The sequence below is a fragment of the Carassius carassius genome, chromosome 25 (assembly GCF_963082965.1).
Source record: "Carassius carassius chromosome 25, fCarCar2.1, whole genome shotgun sequence".
Taxonomy (NCBI): domain Eukaryota; kingdom Metazoa; phylum Chordata; class Actinopteri; order Cypriniformes; family Cyprinidae; genus Carassius; species Carassius carassius.
In genome coordinates, this window is record NC_081779.1 from 16,114,499 (window position 1) to 16,130,518 (window position 16,020).

General features: G+C 38.7%; 1 protein-coding gene and 1 long non-coding RNA gene across 2 annotated transcripts in view; one reads left to right on the top strand and one right to left on the bottom strand.

Moving 5' to 3' along the window:
• Positions 1–6,693, bottom strand: part of LOC132104295 (PHD finger protein 14) — an 80,889-nt gene extending 74,196 nt beyond the window's left edge. The window contains exons 1-4 of the mRNA XM_059509666.1: positions 6,578–6,693; positions 5,857–5,967; positions 3,791–4,431; positions 2,044–2,185 (exon numbers count right to left, since the gene is read on the bottom strand). Coding sequence (XP_059365649.1) covers positions 2,044–2,185; positions 3,791–4,431; positions 5,857–5,967; position 6,578 — 895 coding nt within the window. The 5' untranslated portion in view covers positions 6,579–6,693. The remainder of the gene's footprint in view (positions 1–2,043; positions 2,186–3,790; positions 4,432–5,856; positions 5,968–6,577) is intronic.
• Positions 6,694–14,612: 7,919 nt separating this feature from the next.
• Positions 14,613–15,281, top strand: LOC132104719 (uncharacterized). Its single transcript, XR_009423582.1, has 3 exons — positions 14,613–14,695; positions 14,889–15,007; positions 15,157–15,281. It is a non-coding gene; the product is annotated as an uncharacterized LOC132104719 (long non-coding RNA).
• The last annotated feature ends 739 nt before the right edge of the window (positions 15,282–16,020 follow it).

The window sequence follows — 16,020 nt, forward strand, 5'->3', positions numbered from 1 at the left end:
ACATTTCAAAAGCACATAACTTTTAATTTTTCACCCCAAACTTTTAAAAAGTACTTTATATTTTGCATAAAAACCAGAATGATTTTCATTACATTGATACAATCTTTCTTTCCACAATAGCAATGACAATTTTGTGCTGAATCGTCTTTGTACAAAACATAATCTCTTAATTTTCCCTTTGAATTCAAGAATTCCCAGGAATTTCCTCATCGGATTCACCCTTCTGGGATACATTGCAGTTTGCAAAAATCCACTGAGACATTCATCAAAAATCAACTAGCATAAAGTACATTACTATTACAATGCATATAGGGGAACCTAAGGCATGTTTTAGTAAACTGAGTGCATATATTCTTTGTTTGCCAATTCTTAAACCACTCATTGATATGTGCCTATCTGAAAGGATGAACAGGCACACGCTCTGAAGATGTAATTAACTATTGTGTCCTCACCAGATGAAATCCGATAAGCGAGCAGGTAAGTAAGTAGCCATTTAAAAGATGCTTTAATCCAAAGTGACTTACTTGTTCCAAAGACAATCTCTCTGGAGATTAAGCTTGTTGCTCAAGGGCACAACAGTGACTGTTGTTCCTCAGGGGGCTTGAGCCAGCAAACTTTTAATTCACTCTGAACAATCCTCATCCTTTGGGACGGTCACACCACATAAAACTAAACATCCAAATTAATAGCAAATATCTATTTTCAGAATATCTATTATTATTTTATTTTTTTAACTTTTGCTGTATCAGACTGAACATCAGACTTTTCTGATGTCCAGTCAGAAAATCTCCAATCATTCAGTCCACTTAAACCATGCCCTTTCTTAAAATCAATTACAAGCTCCCATTTACAGTAAATCTGTCTTCATCCAATCAAAAACCAACTGACAGAACCAAGCCCCCCATACTTCTCTCTTTTTTTTCCTCAATCTGTAACCCTCTGTTGTACATCACAATGTGTCATTTCATTGCAACTTTAATAATGTACACTCGTCATGAGATGAAGTTAATTACATTTTATTTTTTTACATAATTTGAACATTTAGAGATGATGTGACCAGCCAAATGTTCTAATTAGTTCTTTAAATTTGATTTATTAAAGGTTATTTCCAATCATAGCTAAAATATGTGCACAGAACTGACTCTCATAAAATCTCAATGCATTCAAGCAGAACAGTCTTCTACTAGTTTTTCCCCCCTGTGTAGAACTACCTTAGAAGGCTTCTGCAAATCAACAGAACATCTGCACAAAAACATGCAGTAAATAAATAATTAAAGAAACAAATCAGTGAGTAATTGAAAATTAGCGGTGACATATTGATCCAGCCTGCCCGGTTGGTGTTAAGCGGGCCTGTCTGAATGAGACAGCCGCCGCTACAAGACAGTTTAAAGCGTAATTGATTTTTGTTTCCAACAAGCTAATAATGTGGGATGATGATCACTCTCCGTTCTGTGTTTATTCTCCTCACGCTTTACAATGCAATCTAGTGTACAAGCACACTGCAAGTGTATGGCAGACGAGCTTCACAACAAACTTGAGAGGAACTGTTGCTTGAGCTTTTATTCTTTTCTAACTAAAAATTAACTACCTAAAATGTAGGGTTAGGGTTAGTATAGCAGGGCTATTGGGGGAGGTGTCCTCGAAGCGCGAATCCTTATAAGGGAAAACAACAAACAATTCATAACACCGTGTCTACACCGGATGCGAGCGGCGTGGTGCGACGTGACAAAATACTATAGAACCACTGATCTATAATAGAGATTCATTATATATAGATCAGTCAATAGAACTCAGTATAATCAGTGGAAATTTGCAACACACTTCTATAGAAAATTGCTACACACTTCTATAGAAAAAACCAACATGTGCAAAATGTGAGTACACCTTTAACCTTTTTTTGTTAGAGATTTGTGCTGGGAAAGGAGGAACTGAATATTGAAATATATTTAAAAAAAACTTTTCAAAACTTGGTGCAAACATTTGAGATCAATATTTGAGCTGATTTTTTTTTTTGGTGGCAGGCTGCAGAATTTGGGATTTTACCTTCATGCACGGTCACGCCACAGTTGTCACACTGGATGATCTCATCCGCATCTTCGCTGTTGTCTCCTAGACACACACAGCAGATAAGGATATGCTCCATCCGCTGGGAGCTCCAGGTCTGGGGCCGTTCCAACAGAGAGTCCTGAGGAAGCAATGGATAATTTAGCAATCCAACTCCAGTTAGGAATACTACAACTGATAAGTCTAGTATCCACTAAACAAGTCCAAATATCTTCCTTTGGAAAAAAATTAATAAATGGACCAGTGTGGAATAAACAAAAAGGTAAAGCCACTAAAAAGCTTCTGTTCTAATTCCAACTCTGAGATTGGAAGATTAACCAATCCTATAAACTGAAGTTCTCAGATAAGCCCGTTCACAAGAATTGTTCTTTTGTATCAACAATCTGATGGAATGTGAGCCAATGACTGGATTATCTGATTGCTTGTGTATTCCTAAATGCACAATAATACACTTGCATTTGAGAATTCAAATTGATTCCATACAACTGAACTTTTGGACAAATTTAAACAAGTGGATAGATCAGCTATTTGATTTTGTCTGCACTCAATGTGAAAAATAGGGCACACGCATACCAGTTTTCAGTAAATGATAGAGACAGAGGGCTTGTTTATCACTGAATCAAATCTGAATTGTACATTGTGAAGTTGTTTGCATTAGCTGAAAGGAGGAAAGTATTAGTTGGGGAAGTCGTGGCCTAATGGTTAGAGAGTCGGACTCCCAATCGAAAGGTTGTGAGTTCGAGTCCCAGGCCGGCAGGAATTGTGGGTGGGGGGAGTGCATGTACAGTTCTCTCTCCACCCTCAATACCACGACTTAGGTGCCCTTGAGCAAGGCATCGAACCCCCAACTGCTCCCCGGGCGCCGCAGCATAAAATGGCTGCCCACTGCTCCGGGTGTGTGCTCACATTGTGTGTGTGTGTGTTCACTGCTCTGTGTGTGTGCATTTCGGATGGCTTAAATGCAGAGCACAAATTCTGAGTATGGGTCACCATACTTGGCTGAATGTCACTTCACTATTAAAATCTTAACAATAAGCATGAAGTATGAGTTATGACAATTACAGTATGAGTATATATTTGAACAAACATGAATGAGAAAATACTTGGAAGACTCCAGCAAAAAATCTTTAATAAATACATAAGATAAAGTCCATATAGTGTGTAGAAAGTAGATTAAATTGAGCATTCTGAAGAATATAAAATTTATGTTTTGAGAATGAATGAGTAAAGTTAATCGTTTTAATTTAAAAAGTTTAGGGTTGGTAGGAGTCTTCATTGAAAACAAATGTAGTTACTTCATTAAAACAGTAATATTATGGGAAAATATTGCAATATTTTTTTCTGTTTTCTATTTTTATACATTTAAAAAACTATATATATATATATATAAATATGCTATTCATGTGATAGCAAAGCCATTGCTCCAGTCTTTAGTGTCACATGATCCTTCTGAAAACATTCTAATATGCTGATTTGCTGCTCAAGAAACATACCTTATAGTTATTGTGCTGCTTAATTTGTTTATGAAAACAGTGGCACATTTTTTTCTGGATTATTTGATAAAAAGAAAGATTATAAATATTTAGCAACATTATAAATATCTTTACTGTCACTTTTTTCTTAATTTAATGCACCGCTGCTGAATAAAAGTATGAATTCCTTTCAAAAACATTTCTTGTTGATCCCAAAAATGTAAACAGTAGTTCAATGTCAGAGGAGAATGTACCTCATTGCCCTTCCCATGGGATGTGCTGTGGCTGTCATTGGTCTCCTCCTCATCAAACGCCCCTGTGCTCTTGCCTTCTTTCCTCTTTGATTTCTTCCCTTCTTCCTCACTATCACTACTACTGGTCTCGTTCTCATCATCCTCATTGTCCTCTTCATCACTACCCCCATCCTCCTCTTCCTGACTCCCTTCTTTCTCCTTCCCAGATGATGCCTTGCCTTTCTTTTTTCCTTGTGTGGGCCTCCAGTCATTGTCATCCTCACTGTCATAATCATCAATTTCGTTTAGCTCTTCCATTGTAGTGAAGTCCAGCATGGGCCGGTTCCGCCGTAGGTTCCATTTTTTTGGCTCTACTGAGCCTTCCTCTGCGGTGCCAGTACCATTTGGTTCTGTTTCTGAGGATTTGTCTCCTTTTTTGCGATTCTTGGAGGTTCCAACCGCTTCTTTGCTGCTGGTCTCCTCTGAAAAAGACTGATCCTTGGGTTTCTCCTCTTCTTCAGTGTCTTCATTCAATTCTTTGGCCTCTTCATCATCTACGCCCTCTTCATCGGCTGAGCCAACACCGTCAAAGTCACTCTCAGAACCTGCAGTGCTGTCCTTTGAACCCTCCTCATCACTTCCATTGCCAGTGCCTTCTGAACCTGATACAAAAGTATGCGAGATTATTTTAGCAGCGTCCTATTTTTGTTGTTTTTTGGGGTGGGGTGGGGGGGGGGGGGGCAGAAAATAACATACTTCAGATGTGATGCCAAAAAAAGACTATTCTGACAGCTTCAAGCTCAAGCTTCAATTCAAGTGTTTCATGTACAATGGATCAACAATTTATAAATGGTTTAAAATTAATGGTATTTAAAAAGAAAAGAAAAGAAAAGAAAAGCATTTCTATTTCCAAAACCCAAAAGTTTTTAACATATTCTTAAATTAAAATTTACTTTAGCCTTTCAGTACATCATAAGCAAGATTATGTATTTTTAGCTGGCAGATAAAGATTTAAAGTGAAAGAGAAACATGCAAGTCTATAAAGTAACAGTTAAAATGAATAATACATATATATATATATATATATATATATAAAACTGTCACAGCTTTACATTTTGCTCAATGATTATTTGTTGTAAATTGTTTTCTTTAATTTGTGTGTGTGTATATATGTATATGTATATATATATATATATATATATATATATAAAACAAATTTTTAAATACTTGCCTCTCTAAAAATATAATTATGTTAAAATAAATATTATATTTACAGTAAAAATCTAAACTTCACATTTACATTCAGCTCATATTTATTGCCAGGAGATATCACTATAACTTTGCTGCATGTTGAATTGCAAATTAATTTTGAACACTTTCATTAAATCTATGTGAATATTAATCTGAGGGTTTAATCTGCTTAAATCTAAGTGAATAACCATGAAAACTCATCATTCCATGTAACGTTAACAGAAGGCTTTGTGAAGCACCATGCATTTAACACCATCATGAACTATGAATGTTTGGAAATTAATACATCTGTATAATTTTATACAGCCCATGCTAATGATATATTGTCTTTATAATAATTTGACACTGCATGCCATTTCCTGCTAGAAATTCCTATATGCAGCAAAACGTCAAGAGCCAAAGGGGTCAAAGTGTTAGAATTTCATTATCAGGTTGCAGATATGTCTGCACTTTTGTTGACAGCAGCTTGATGGGGTAGCTTTTTGCGTTAACCTCCAGTCTGTCATGGTGATATGGAGCCATTGCGTATGTGAGTTCTAATCAACAGCCAGGGAAAAAACAGTAACGCACGTGGTGATGAAGGTCTCATCTCCACCTCAGCAGCTGTTTTCATGACAGGTGAGAAAACCAATGCAGAGGCCAAGTCTAAAATAGCCGTCTCCAGTATAAATATAAATGGAAACCATCAGTCATGTTTTGAATATTTCAACTGTATGAGACTTGCCATTATTTTACAGATCCACTTAATCCACAGTACCAATTTTGGACATTTTCAGTATAACAAACACTTACATCAATGTGACAAAAATAGGTTTAGAGATTTGTATTTTTTTTACCCGACGCATCTCCAACTTCAAAATCACTGTCATCTGAGCTGTCATAATCCAGAGCATCCAGCAAAGAGTCAGCCAAAGGCTTCACCTGCCGCCGCTTCGATCCCCGATCCACTAGATAAAGAAAGAACACTTCCCAATGAAAGAAATGTAATACTAAAATATCACATATAAATGTACAATACTATCATCTAAAACAATTAAAAAATTACTAAATGATTGTAAATACTTGTATTCACATCTGCAAGTATCCTTTGCACTGCAGAATGAGTTGAAAATGAGCCATGTTTGCAACAAAAGTGTATTTATCTAGTTAACTGTCACAGAGCTGCACTGCATAAATACAAACATAAACAAAAACTCACATGCGTCACACAAAGTATGAGTGTCAGTTTATTTTATTAAGCTGGCTAACGTTACAGGAGCTACGAGCTTTCCTGAAATAACGAAGACGCACTGTGCTGTATAATAACATGAGGTGGAAAATGTGTAAAACTGCAGATGTTTATTTGTATGTGTGTGAGATTGTGTGTTTGTAAAGCTGGATGATGGAGAGTGGAACTTCACATCGGTTAGCCAGTGAGCTAAAGCAGCAGTAGCCTCATTCTACATATCAACGCCTATTTATTTAATTTCACACCACATGCTGTCATTTCTAATGGCGATTCTGTAGCGTTATCTTTCCTCTTTCAAAATGTACAACATTATAGCGAGGATTACTCACTTTATGGGATTTTCGCGTTTGGATAGCTTGGACAAAGGTACGGCGAACGCTGGTTCAACTCATCTTCTGCGTAGTACGTATACGGTATTGTGTATGACGTGTACACATTGTACTGACGTTGAGCGCACAGAGTAGGAGTTGGAAACCATAGCAACCGCCGCATCAGTGAGATGAGACGCATTTACCGCACGTCACCTGTAGGAGAAAAAAATCAATCCGTTGCGACGGTTTTGCAATCCGTCCCCTCAGTTTATAAACCGTACTCACGAATTCATAAACTGTTCCCTCGGTATAACAAATCTTGCCCACGAATTTCCAATCCGCGCGCTCAGATTTTGTAAACCGTACCCACAGTTTTTGAATCCGTACCCACGAATTCATAATCCGTGTGCACACTTTCGTAATCCGTTCCCTCGGATTTGTAAACTGACACGCATTTGTGGCTCCGCCCCCACCGGCAGATTCATTTCTGTTTATTATGGCCCGAGCACCGATGGTGCAAGGACCCTCTTGGAATTGCTCCGTTTATTATTATTATTATTATTATCCAAAATGAATCGCATTTTTGAGGGCCTAAACATACTCAAAAAGTCGTGAAACTTTGCACACACCTCAGAACCGGCGAAAATTTACATCTGATATGGGTTTCAGAAGTGAGTGTGGCAAAATGGCTCGACAGCGCCACCTATACATGTTCAACGGTGTGCGCCTCGAGCTATGTTTCACGTACATGTATGAAAATCGGTACACACATGTAACTCTCCAATACCTACAAAAAAGTCTCTTAGAGCAAAATTCTAAACCCAACAGGAAGTCGGTTATTTTTAATATTATGAGCAAATTTTGTGTCATTTTTGCCATTTCCATGAGTTGTATTTTAACGAACTCCTAGTAGAGACTTATTCAGATCAACACCAAATTTGGTATGCCTAATCTAAAGGCCTTTGCGATCTTAAACTGCGAAGATTTTGAGTTTTCGTTAAAGGGCGTGTCCGTGGCGGCCTGGGGAATTTCGATGATTCGCCATGAAAAATGAAGTTGCTACAATGTCCAATGTGCCCAAAACTTCACATGTTTAATAAGACTCCTGACCTGAACATATTTACATGCCCATATTCAGTTATAGTCATAGCGCCACCTATAGGCAATAGGAAGTGACATATTTTACACTTCGACAGACTACTCCTAGAAAATTTTTGACATCAATGTCTTTTTTATGGTCAGTCTAATCTAAAGGCCTGTGCAATGTTAAATTGTGAAGATCTTGAGTTTTCATTCAGGGGCGTGTCCATGGCGCCGTGACAAAATTCTAAGTCTCGCCATGGGAATAAAAGATGTTATAACTCAGGCATAAAATGTCCGATCTTCCCCAAACTTCACATGTGTGATAAAAGTCCTGACCTGAACAGATCTGAAGGCCAATATTCCATCGGGTGTGGCAAAATGGCTCGATAGCGCCACCTATACACTTTCAACGGAGTGCACCTCGAGCTATGTTTCACGTACATGTACAAAAATTGGTACACACATGTAACACACCAATACCTACAAAAAAGTATCTTGGTACGAAATCCTAATCCCAACAGGAAGTCGGTTATTTTGAATTTTCCCTGCAAAATTGGTGTTGTTGTTGCCATTTTCAGGGGTTGTACTTTAACGAACTCCTCCTAGAGATTTATTCAGATGAACACCAAACTTGGTCAGTGTAATCTAAAGCCATTTGCGATGTTAAATTGCGAAGGACTTGAGGTTTCGTTAAAGGGCGTGTCCATGGCGGCCTGACAAATTTCGATGTTTCGCCATGAAAAAGGAAGTTGCTGTAACTCAGACATACAATGTCCAATCTGCCCCAAACTTCACATGTTGGATAAGACTCTTGACCCGAACAGATCTACATGCCAATATTCAGTTATAGTCATAGCGCCACCTATTGGCAACAGGAAGTGAAATATTTTACACTGCGACAAACTACTCCTAGAAATTTTATGACATCAATGTTATTTTTGTGGTCAGTCTAATCTAAAGACCTGTGTGATGTTTAGTTGTGAAGATCTTGAGTTTTCATTAAAAGGCGTGTCCATGGCGCCGTGACGAAGTTCGATGTGTCGCCATGGGAATAAAAGATGTTATAACTCAGGCATAAAATGTCCGATCTTGCCCAAACTTCACATGTGTGATAAGGGTCCTGGCCTGAACAGATCTGAAGGCCAATATTCCATTGGGTGTGGCAAAATGGCTCGATAGCGCCACCTATACACTTTCAACTGAGTGCATATACACTTTCAACGGAGTGCGCCTCAAGCTATGTTTCACGTACATGTACAAAAATTGGTACACACATGTAACACACCAATATCTACGAAAAAGTCTCTTGGTACGAAATCCGAATCCAAACAGGAAGTCAGTTATTTAGAATGTTCTCTGCAAAATTGGTGTTGTTTTTGGCATTTTCAGGGGTTGTACTTTAACGAACTCCTCCTAGAGATTTATTCAGATCAGCATCAAACTTGGTCAGTTAAATCTAAAGGCCTTTGCGAAGTTAAATTGGGAAGATCTTGAGATTTCGTTAAAGGGAGTGTCCATGGCGGCCTGACAAATTTCGATGTTTCGCCATGAAAAAGGAAGTTGCTGTAACTCAGACATACAATGTCCAATCTGCCCCAAACTTTGCATGTTAGATAAGACTTCTGCCCTTAACAGATCTACATACCCATATTCAATAATAGTCATAGCGCCACCTGCTGGCAACAGGAAGTGACATATTTTACGCTGAGACAAACTACTCCTAGAGATTTTTTGACATTAATGTATTTTTGTGGTCAGTCTAATCTAAAGGCTTGTGTAATGTTAAATTGTGGCAATCTTGAGTTTTTGTTAACCCTCTCAAGTCGATTAACGCGGATACGCGTTTTGAGTCATTTTCTCCTGATAACCCCGAAAAGAACTTAAATTACACTTTCAGTTTTAATCGTACAGATAAGAGCAATACATCAATCGAATCTGTAAAGGGTCTACTTTTTTTTGGATACAGACATAATAACAACAAAACTTTGTGCACTTATAAAATAAAGATAACAAACAAGGTGCGCTGTCTGCAGCCTTTGTCTGCGCTGATCTTCTTTTACAAACACGTCATTAAAATGAACTGTAACTCCGTGAATACTCAACGAAAATACATGAGAGAGATATCTATAGAAAGCTTGACATGTCTATTTTTAAACTTAAAAAGTGCCGCCAAAAACAGATATTCTGTGATAAAGTAATCCATATGAAAACAACGCGATGTCAGTTTTTCATGTCTCCCTTCATTATATCTAATGTGACCACGCCCCCGCGCCGAACGCGCTATTCAGATTCAAACTGAAGCGCGCGGCTTGAATACGCCCATAACAGAAGAAAAAGCAGCAAGACTGTTCAAGTTTTTTTTATTTTACTGTTTGCTTCGCAATGAGAGGAATAACACATAATTCACCCCAAAAAGATGTGATGTGGTTGAGGATTTGAGAAATGGATTTTCTCAGAAAAAAAGAATGAAGCACTTTATTCAGCAGAGATCATAAACATGAGTAAGTCTCTTTTTATTTATTTATATACTTGTACTAGTGTTCACATAACGTGTAAACGTTTTACTAGTTAGACTTTTTCCAAACTATAATTCCTGACTAAATGTATAATCAAGTGAAACATTATGAAGTTTCAATAACAATATACAACACTATACCCTTCAAAAGCTTGATGTAAATAATATAAATGTAACAAATAGATAACTGTAACAAATGTAAAAACAATGCTTTTCTTTCAATTTATTCCCCCTAAAAACCCAGAAAAATATTCTCAGCTCTTTTCAACATTAATAATAATGATGATAATAATAACAACAAATGTTTTTGTTTTTTTGTTTTGTAGAAAATAAGATTGTTAAAAGGATTTCTGAAGGATTGTGTGACTGGAGTAAGCATGCCAAACAATTTGTTTGAAAGTCAGCTTTGATTGTTTCTAATAAACTGTTTAACTGCTCCCCCAAGTGGATATTAAATTATGTTGTGGGATAATTAAATATATTCTTAATAAACTACAAACATAAAATTATATAGATTTATTTTGTTCTCACATTCTCTCTTGTAACTCCTCACTCACAGTGGCACAGATGACTGAAAGGCTCATTATGCAGCTCATTATGCAGGCCTTTGTCTTCTCAGGTGTAAATCACAATGATATTCATGGTAGTTGACGCCTACTCGCATATGACTTTTACCAACAAAAAGTGTCTTCGAAAATTTAAATCAATATATTGTTTTCTGTGAGTGAGTAAACAAGATGATTTTCACATCATTTAGAAAGAAAAATTCTAGGCTACAAGCTCCATTTCTCAAAAATCCCGGGAACCATTGTTCTTTATGTGTTTTTTTTTGCCTTATTCAAGCGTTTTAACATTTTTAGTTTTTCACTAAGCACACATGATATTTTTTTTCTGAAAAACACAATCATGTACATACATGCATTTCACATATAATTATAGCCCAGTTTGTGCTGATTACAGTGAGATTAGTCTTTACCCATTTAGATATTTATAAGAAACTGAAAAAAGCACAAATGTCAGGGCATGACAAAACTTCTCCAGGCTCCAAAAATACCCTTAGACTCCAGAGGGAGTGTCCATGGCAAAAATGACAAAATTTGATGTCTCGCCTCAGCAAGAGAAGTTGTTGTAACTCAGGCATAAAATGTTTGATCTTTCCCAAACTTCACATGTTCGATAAGAGTGCAGCCCTGAACACATCTGAAGGCCAATATTCCATTATAATGATAGCGCCACCTGCTGGCAACAGGAAGATTGGAACATATATGGAATAAACATTGATATATGCTACTTATATTTATGAGTTTAAACGCATATTTCTCACCCATCCATCCATCCATCTTCTTCCGCTTATCCGGGGCCGGGTCGCGGGGGCAGCAGTCTAAGCAGAGAACCCCAGACTTCCCTCTCCCTAGACACTTCCTCCAGCTCTTCTGGGGGGACACAGAGGCGTTCCCAGGCCAGCCGGGAGACATAGTCTCTCCAGCGTGTCCTAGGTCTTCCCCGGGGTCTCCTCCCAGTGGGACGCGCCCGGAACACCTTCCCGGGAAGGCGTCCAGGAGGCATCCTGGAACAGATGCCCGAGCTACCTCAACTGACCCCTCTCTATGTGGAGGAGCAGCGGCTCTACTCTGAGCTCCTCCCGGGTGACTGAGCTTCTCACCCTATATCTAAGGGATCGCCCAGCTACCCTGCGGAGAAAGCTCATTTCAGCCGCCTGTATCCGGGATCTTGTCCTTTCGGTCATGACCCAAAGCTCATGACCATAGGTGAGAGTAGGAACGTAGATTGACCGGTAAATCGAGAGCTTCGCCTTGCGGCTCAGCTCTTTCTTCACCACGACAGACCGGTACATCGACCGCATTACTGCAGAAGCTGCACCGATCCGTCTGTCAATCTCCCGTTCCATCCTTCCCTCACTCGTGAACAAGACCCCAACCTGAACAACTCTCCACCAACCTGAAGTGGGCAAGCCACCCTTTTCCGACTGAGGACCATGGCCTCGGATTTGGAGGTGCTGATTCTCATCCCAGCCGCTTCACACTCGGCTGCAAACCGTCCCAGTGCATGCTGAAGGTCCTGGCTTGATGAGGCCAACACGACAACATCATCCGCAAAGAGCAGAGACGAAATCGTGTTGTCACCAAACCTGACCCCCTCCGGCCCCTGGCTGCCCCTGGAAATTCTGTCCATAAAAATCATGAACAGAACCGGCGACAAAGGGCAGCCCTGCCGGAGTCCAACACGCACCGGGAACAAGTCTGACTTACTGCTGGCAATACGAACCAAGCTCCTGCTCCGGTCGTACAGGGAGCGGATAGCCCTTAGCAAAGGGCCCCGGACCCCATACTCCCGGAGCACCCTCCACAGGCCGCCGCGAGGGACACAGTTGAATGCCTTTTCCAAATCCACAAAGCACATGTGGACTGGTTGGGCAAACTCCCATGAACCCTCCAGCACCCTGTAGAGGGTATAGAGCTGGTCCAGTGTTCCACGGCCTGGACGAAAACCACACTGTTCCTCCTGAATCTGAGGTTCTACTATTGGCCGGATTCTCCTCTCCAGTACCCTGGCATAGACTTTCCCAGGGAGGCTGAGAAGTGTGATCCCTCTGTAGTTGGAACACACCCTTCGGTCCCCCTTCTTAAAAAGATGGACCACCACCCCGGTCTGCCATCCCAGAGGCACCGTCCCCGACTGCCACGCGATGCTGCAGAGGCGTGTCAGCCAAGACAGCCCCACAACATCCAGAGACTTGAGGTACTCAGGGCGGATCTCATCCACCCCCGGTGCCTTGCCACCAAGGAGTTTCTTGACTACCTTGGTGACTTCAGCTTGGGTGATGAACTAGTCCACATCTGAGCCCTCAGCCTCTGCTTCCTCAATGGAAGACGTGACAGCGGGATTGAGGAGATCCTCGAAGTATTCCTTTCACCGTCCAACGACATCCCCAGTTGAGGTCAACAGCTCCCCACCTCTACTGTAAACAGCGTTGGTAGGGCACTGCTTCCCTCTCCTGAGGCGCCGGACAGTTTGCCAGAATCTCTTCGAGGCCGACCGATAGTCCTTCTCCATATTTCTCACCGTTCACCTATTTACTAAAGCCACTCGCTGCCGGTGAGCCCGGGTGCGAGGGCCTGTTCATCGCTGCTTGCAGCTTTAATTAAACATTATTTTTCATAGTATCCAATGAGACCATGATCAGCATTCACAAAATAGTCTTCTTTTTAGCGTTTATTTTTCATTAATCAGCAATATAAGACACCGCTGCCTGTGTTTTAAAGGCAAAAAAAAACGCTAAAAAGAAGGAAGAAAAAAAGCAATACAAAACAAATAATATGCCGGTTATGTTTTCATTCATTTTCTCTCTAACTGAATGCAATGTTATTTTCGGCCTAATTATTTAATAATAACATTAACAGTGAAACATGCATCTAACTCCAGCAGGTGTGGTGGGGTGGGTGGAGCTTAGTATAATAAAATCACAAAAATGAGGCTTCATGTTAAGAAAGAATTGTACACAAGCATTTCCAAAACTGTCAAAGGTTATTTAAAAATAAAGCATTCATGAATTATTTTATGACAAACATTTTACTGTCTTAAGTGTACTCATTTATTTAACCTATAAAAAAAAATAAAAAATTATATATATATATATATATATAAAATATATTATTATTCAGGTTATGCATAAGAAGCTTTTATCCCAAACGACTTACAAAAGAGGAAAAAATTACTCCAGAGTCAGTCACAATGCCAGGTTTATTGTACAATAATAATCAAGTGCTATTATAACCCTTACGAAAAATAACCATGGATTTATTATAGTAAAACTGTAGTAACCCATGTTTTTTTGGCATGTTGACTACCATTTGTATAACCACAGATTTACTACAAATACCATGGTTAAACTATGGTTAATTTAGCAAAACCATGGTTAATTTGTGGTTACCATGGTTTAACTATAGTAACCATGGTTTTTTTGGTTTTATTTGTAGTAAAACCATGGTTAATTTTCATAAGGGAAGATTATCACAAATTTAACAAGATTGTGATGCACATCTTTCTTATTAAATCTTTGTATTCCACCTCGTACTACACATGATAGGGAATCACTAAAACACTTTGCTGTAAACCTATTCCACATAATAATATTCAATAAAACTGTATGTTAATACGTAGGAGCTTGCTGCATGAATCCGTGAGTACAATTTACAAATCCGAGGGAATGGATTGTGAGAGCGTGCGCATGGATTATGAATTCGTGGGTACGGATTCAAAAAACCGTGAGTACGGTTTACAAAATCCGAGCACACGGATTGGAAATTCGTGGGCACGGTTTCTTAAACCGAGGGAACAGTTTATGAATTCGTGAGTATGGTTTATAAACTGAGGGGACGGATTGCAAAACCGTTGCCACGGACTGATTTTTTTTTCTCCTACAGGTGACGTACAGCATTTTATGTTCACCAAATGATTTTCCATGATCGTGTTGTTTACATTTGGTGTCGTAGCTTGTCATTAAAGACATTTTAAAGGTATATTTATCTTATTTCATTATTTTTAATAAAAAATAACGCTAATATCAATGGACAAAGCCATCATAGTGTATGTTTACATTATCTAAAGTCCATAATCCATAATGAGGCTTCCAAAAGGTTTATTTTATTTTATTTTTTTCTTGTAAACAGTGCTTATTTATATATTGTCAGTGTTTTATCAACTGTTTAGACTCTCAATCTGACGGCACCCATTCACTACAGAAAATCCAATGGTGAGCCAGTGATGGAATGATACATTTCTCCAATTCTGTTCCGATTTAGAAACAAACTCAACTACATCTTGGATGTGTGAGTACATTTTCAACAAATTTTCACTTTTGGCTGAACTATTTCTTCAGTCACTGTGATGTTTATATACTGTAACGGTTGTAAAAGGCATCACAGAGGCAACACTGATGATTATCACTTAGATTTCCTGTAATTCACAATCCCTTCAGGTCCATAAAATGTTAATGCTACACTGGATATTGACTGTTTTTTACACCACGAACCACTACCACAAAATCATGTAAATAGAGTTTTAACTCTCTCTATCAGATTTAGTTTGTTTATTTATTTATTTATTTATTTTACTGGTTCCTCTATTTTATTTTTTCCATACAAATATGTATGCTATTTCATGCTTGCTTTGAATTAAAATTACTTGACACTAAGAGTTCAGTGCTTCAGAGTTCAATTTATTGGATTTCTTTTTTGACAAATGTTACACTTGTATGTAACATTTTGATGGGTCACTCTGGTTTTCAATGTAAGGTGTCTTTATTAAATAATTATGGTTTACTGTCAGAAATAGGGGTACAGTAGGAGTCCCCCAAGGTACAATCTACACTAATGTACCCCATATAGGGCTTATTATTGGAACTCAAGGTACATGTATGTACCTTTTTGAGGGTCAAAAATCTACATATATGTTCCCAAGCCAAGCCCAAATGCCAAGGGTACAAAAGCTGTACCCTTGAGGGTACATCCCCAGTGATAAGCCATTGTACCCCTAAAGGTACAATTATGTACTTTATTTTCTGAGAGTGTTGAGTCTGTCTTGTAGTGCAAATATTATATTTATTAATTTAAGTTCTTGTGAATTATCTTCAACTTTTTTTTGGCTTGTTTTGAGAGTGAGACTTGTTTCTGTCGTCCTCTGTTGACTTTGCCATTTAAGCAAACAGGAGACGATTAAAATAAATGAGCCTAGATTGATCATGATACACAGCGAGGGGAAGACTGATGGGGAACGGCACGCGCTAAGGATGATTACGACTGTCCTTGCCGATGACAAATAGCACTGTATTGTGCTGGAAAGC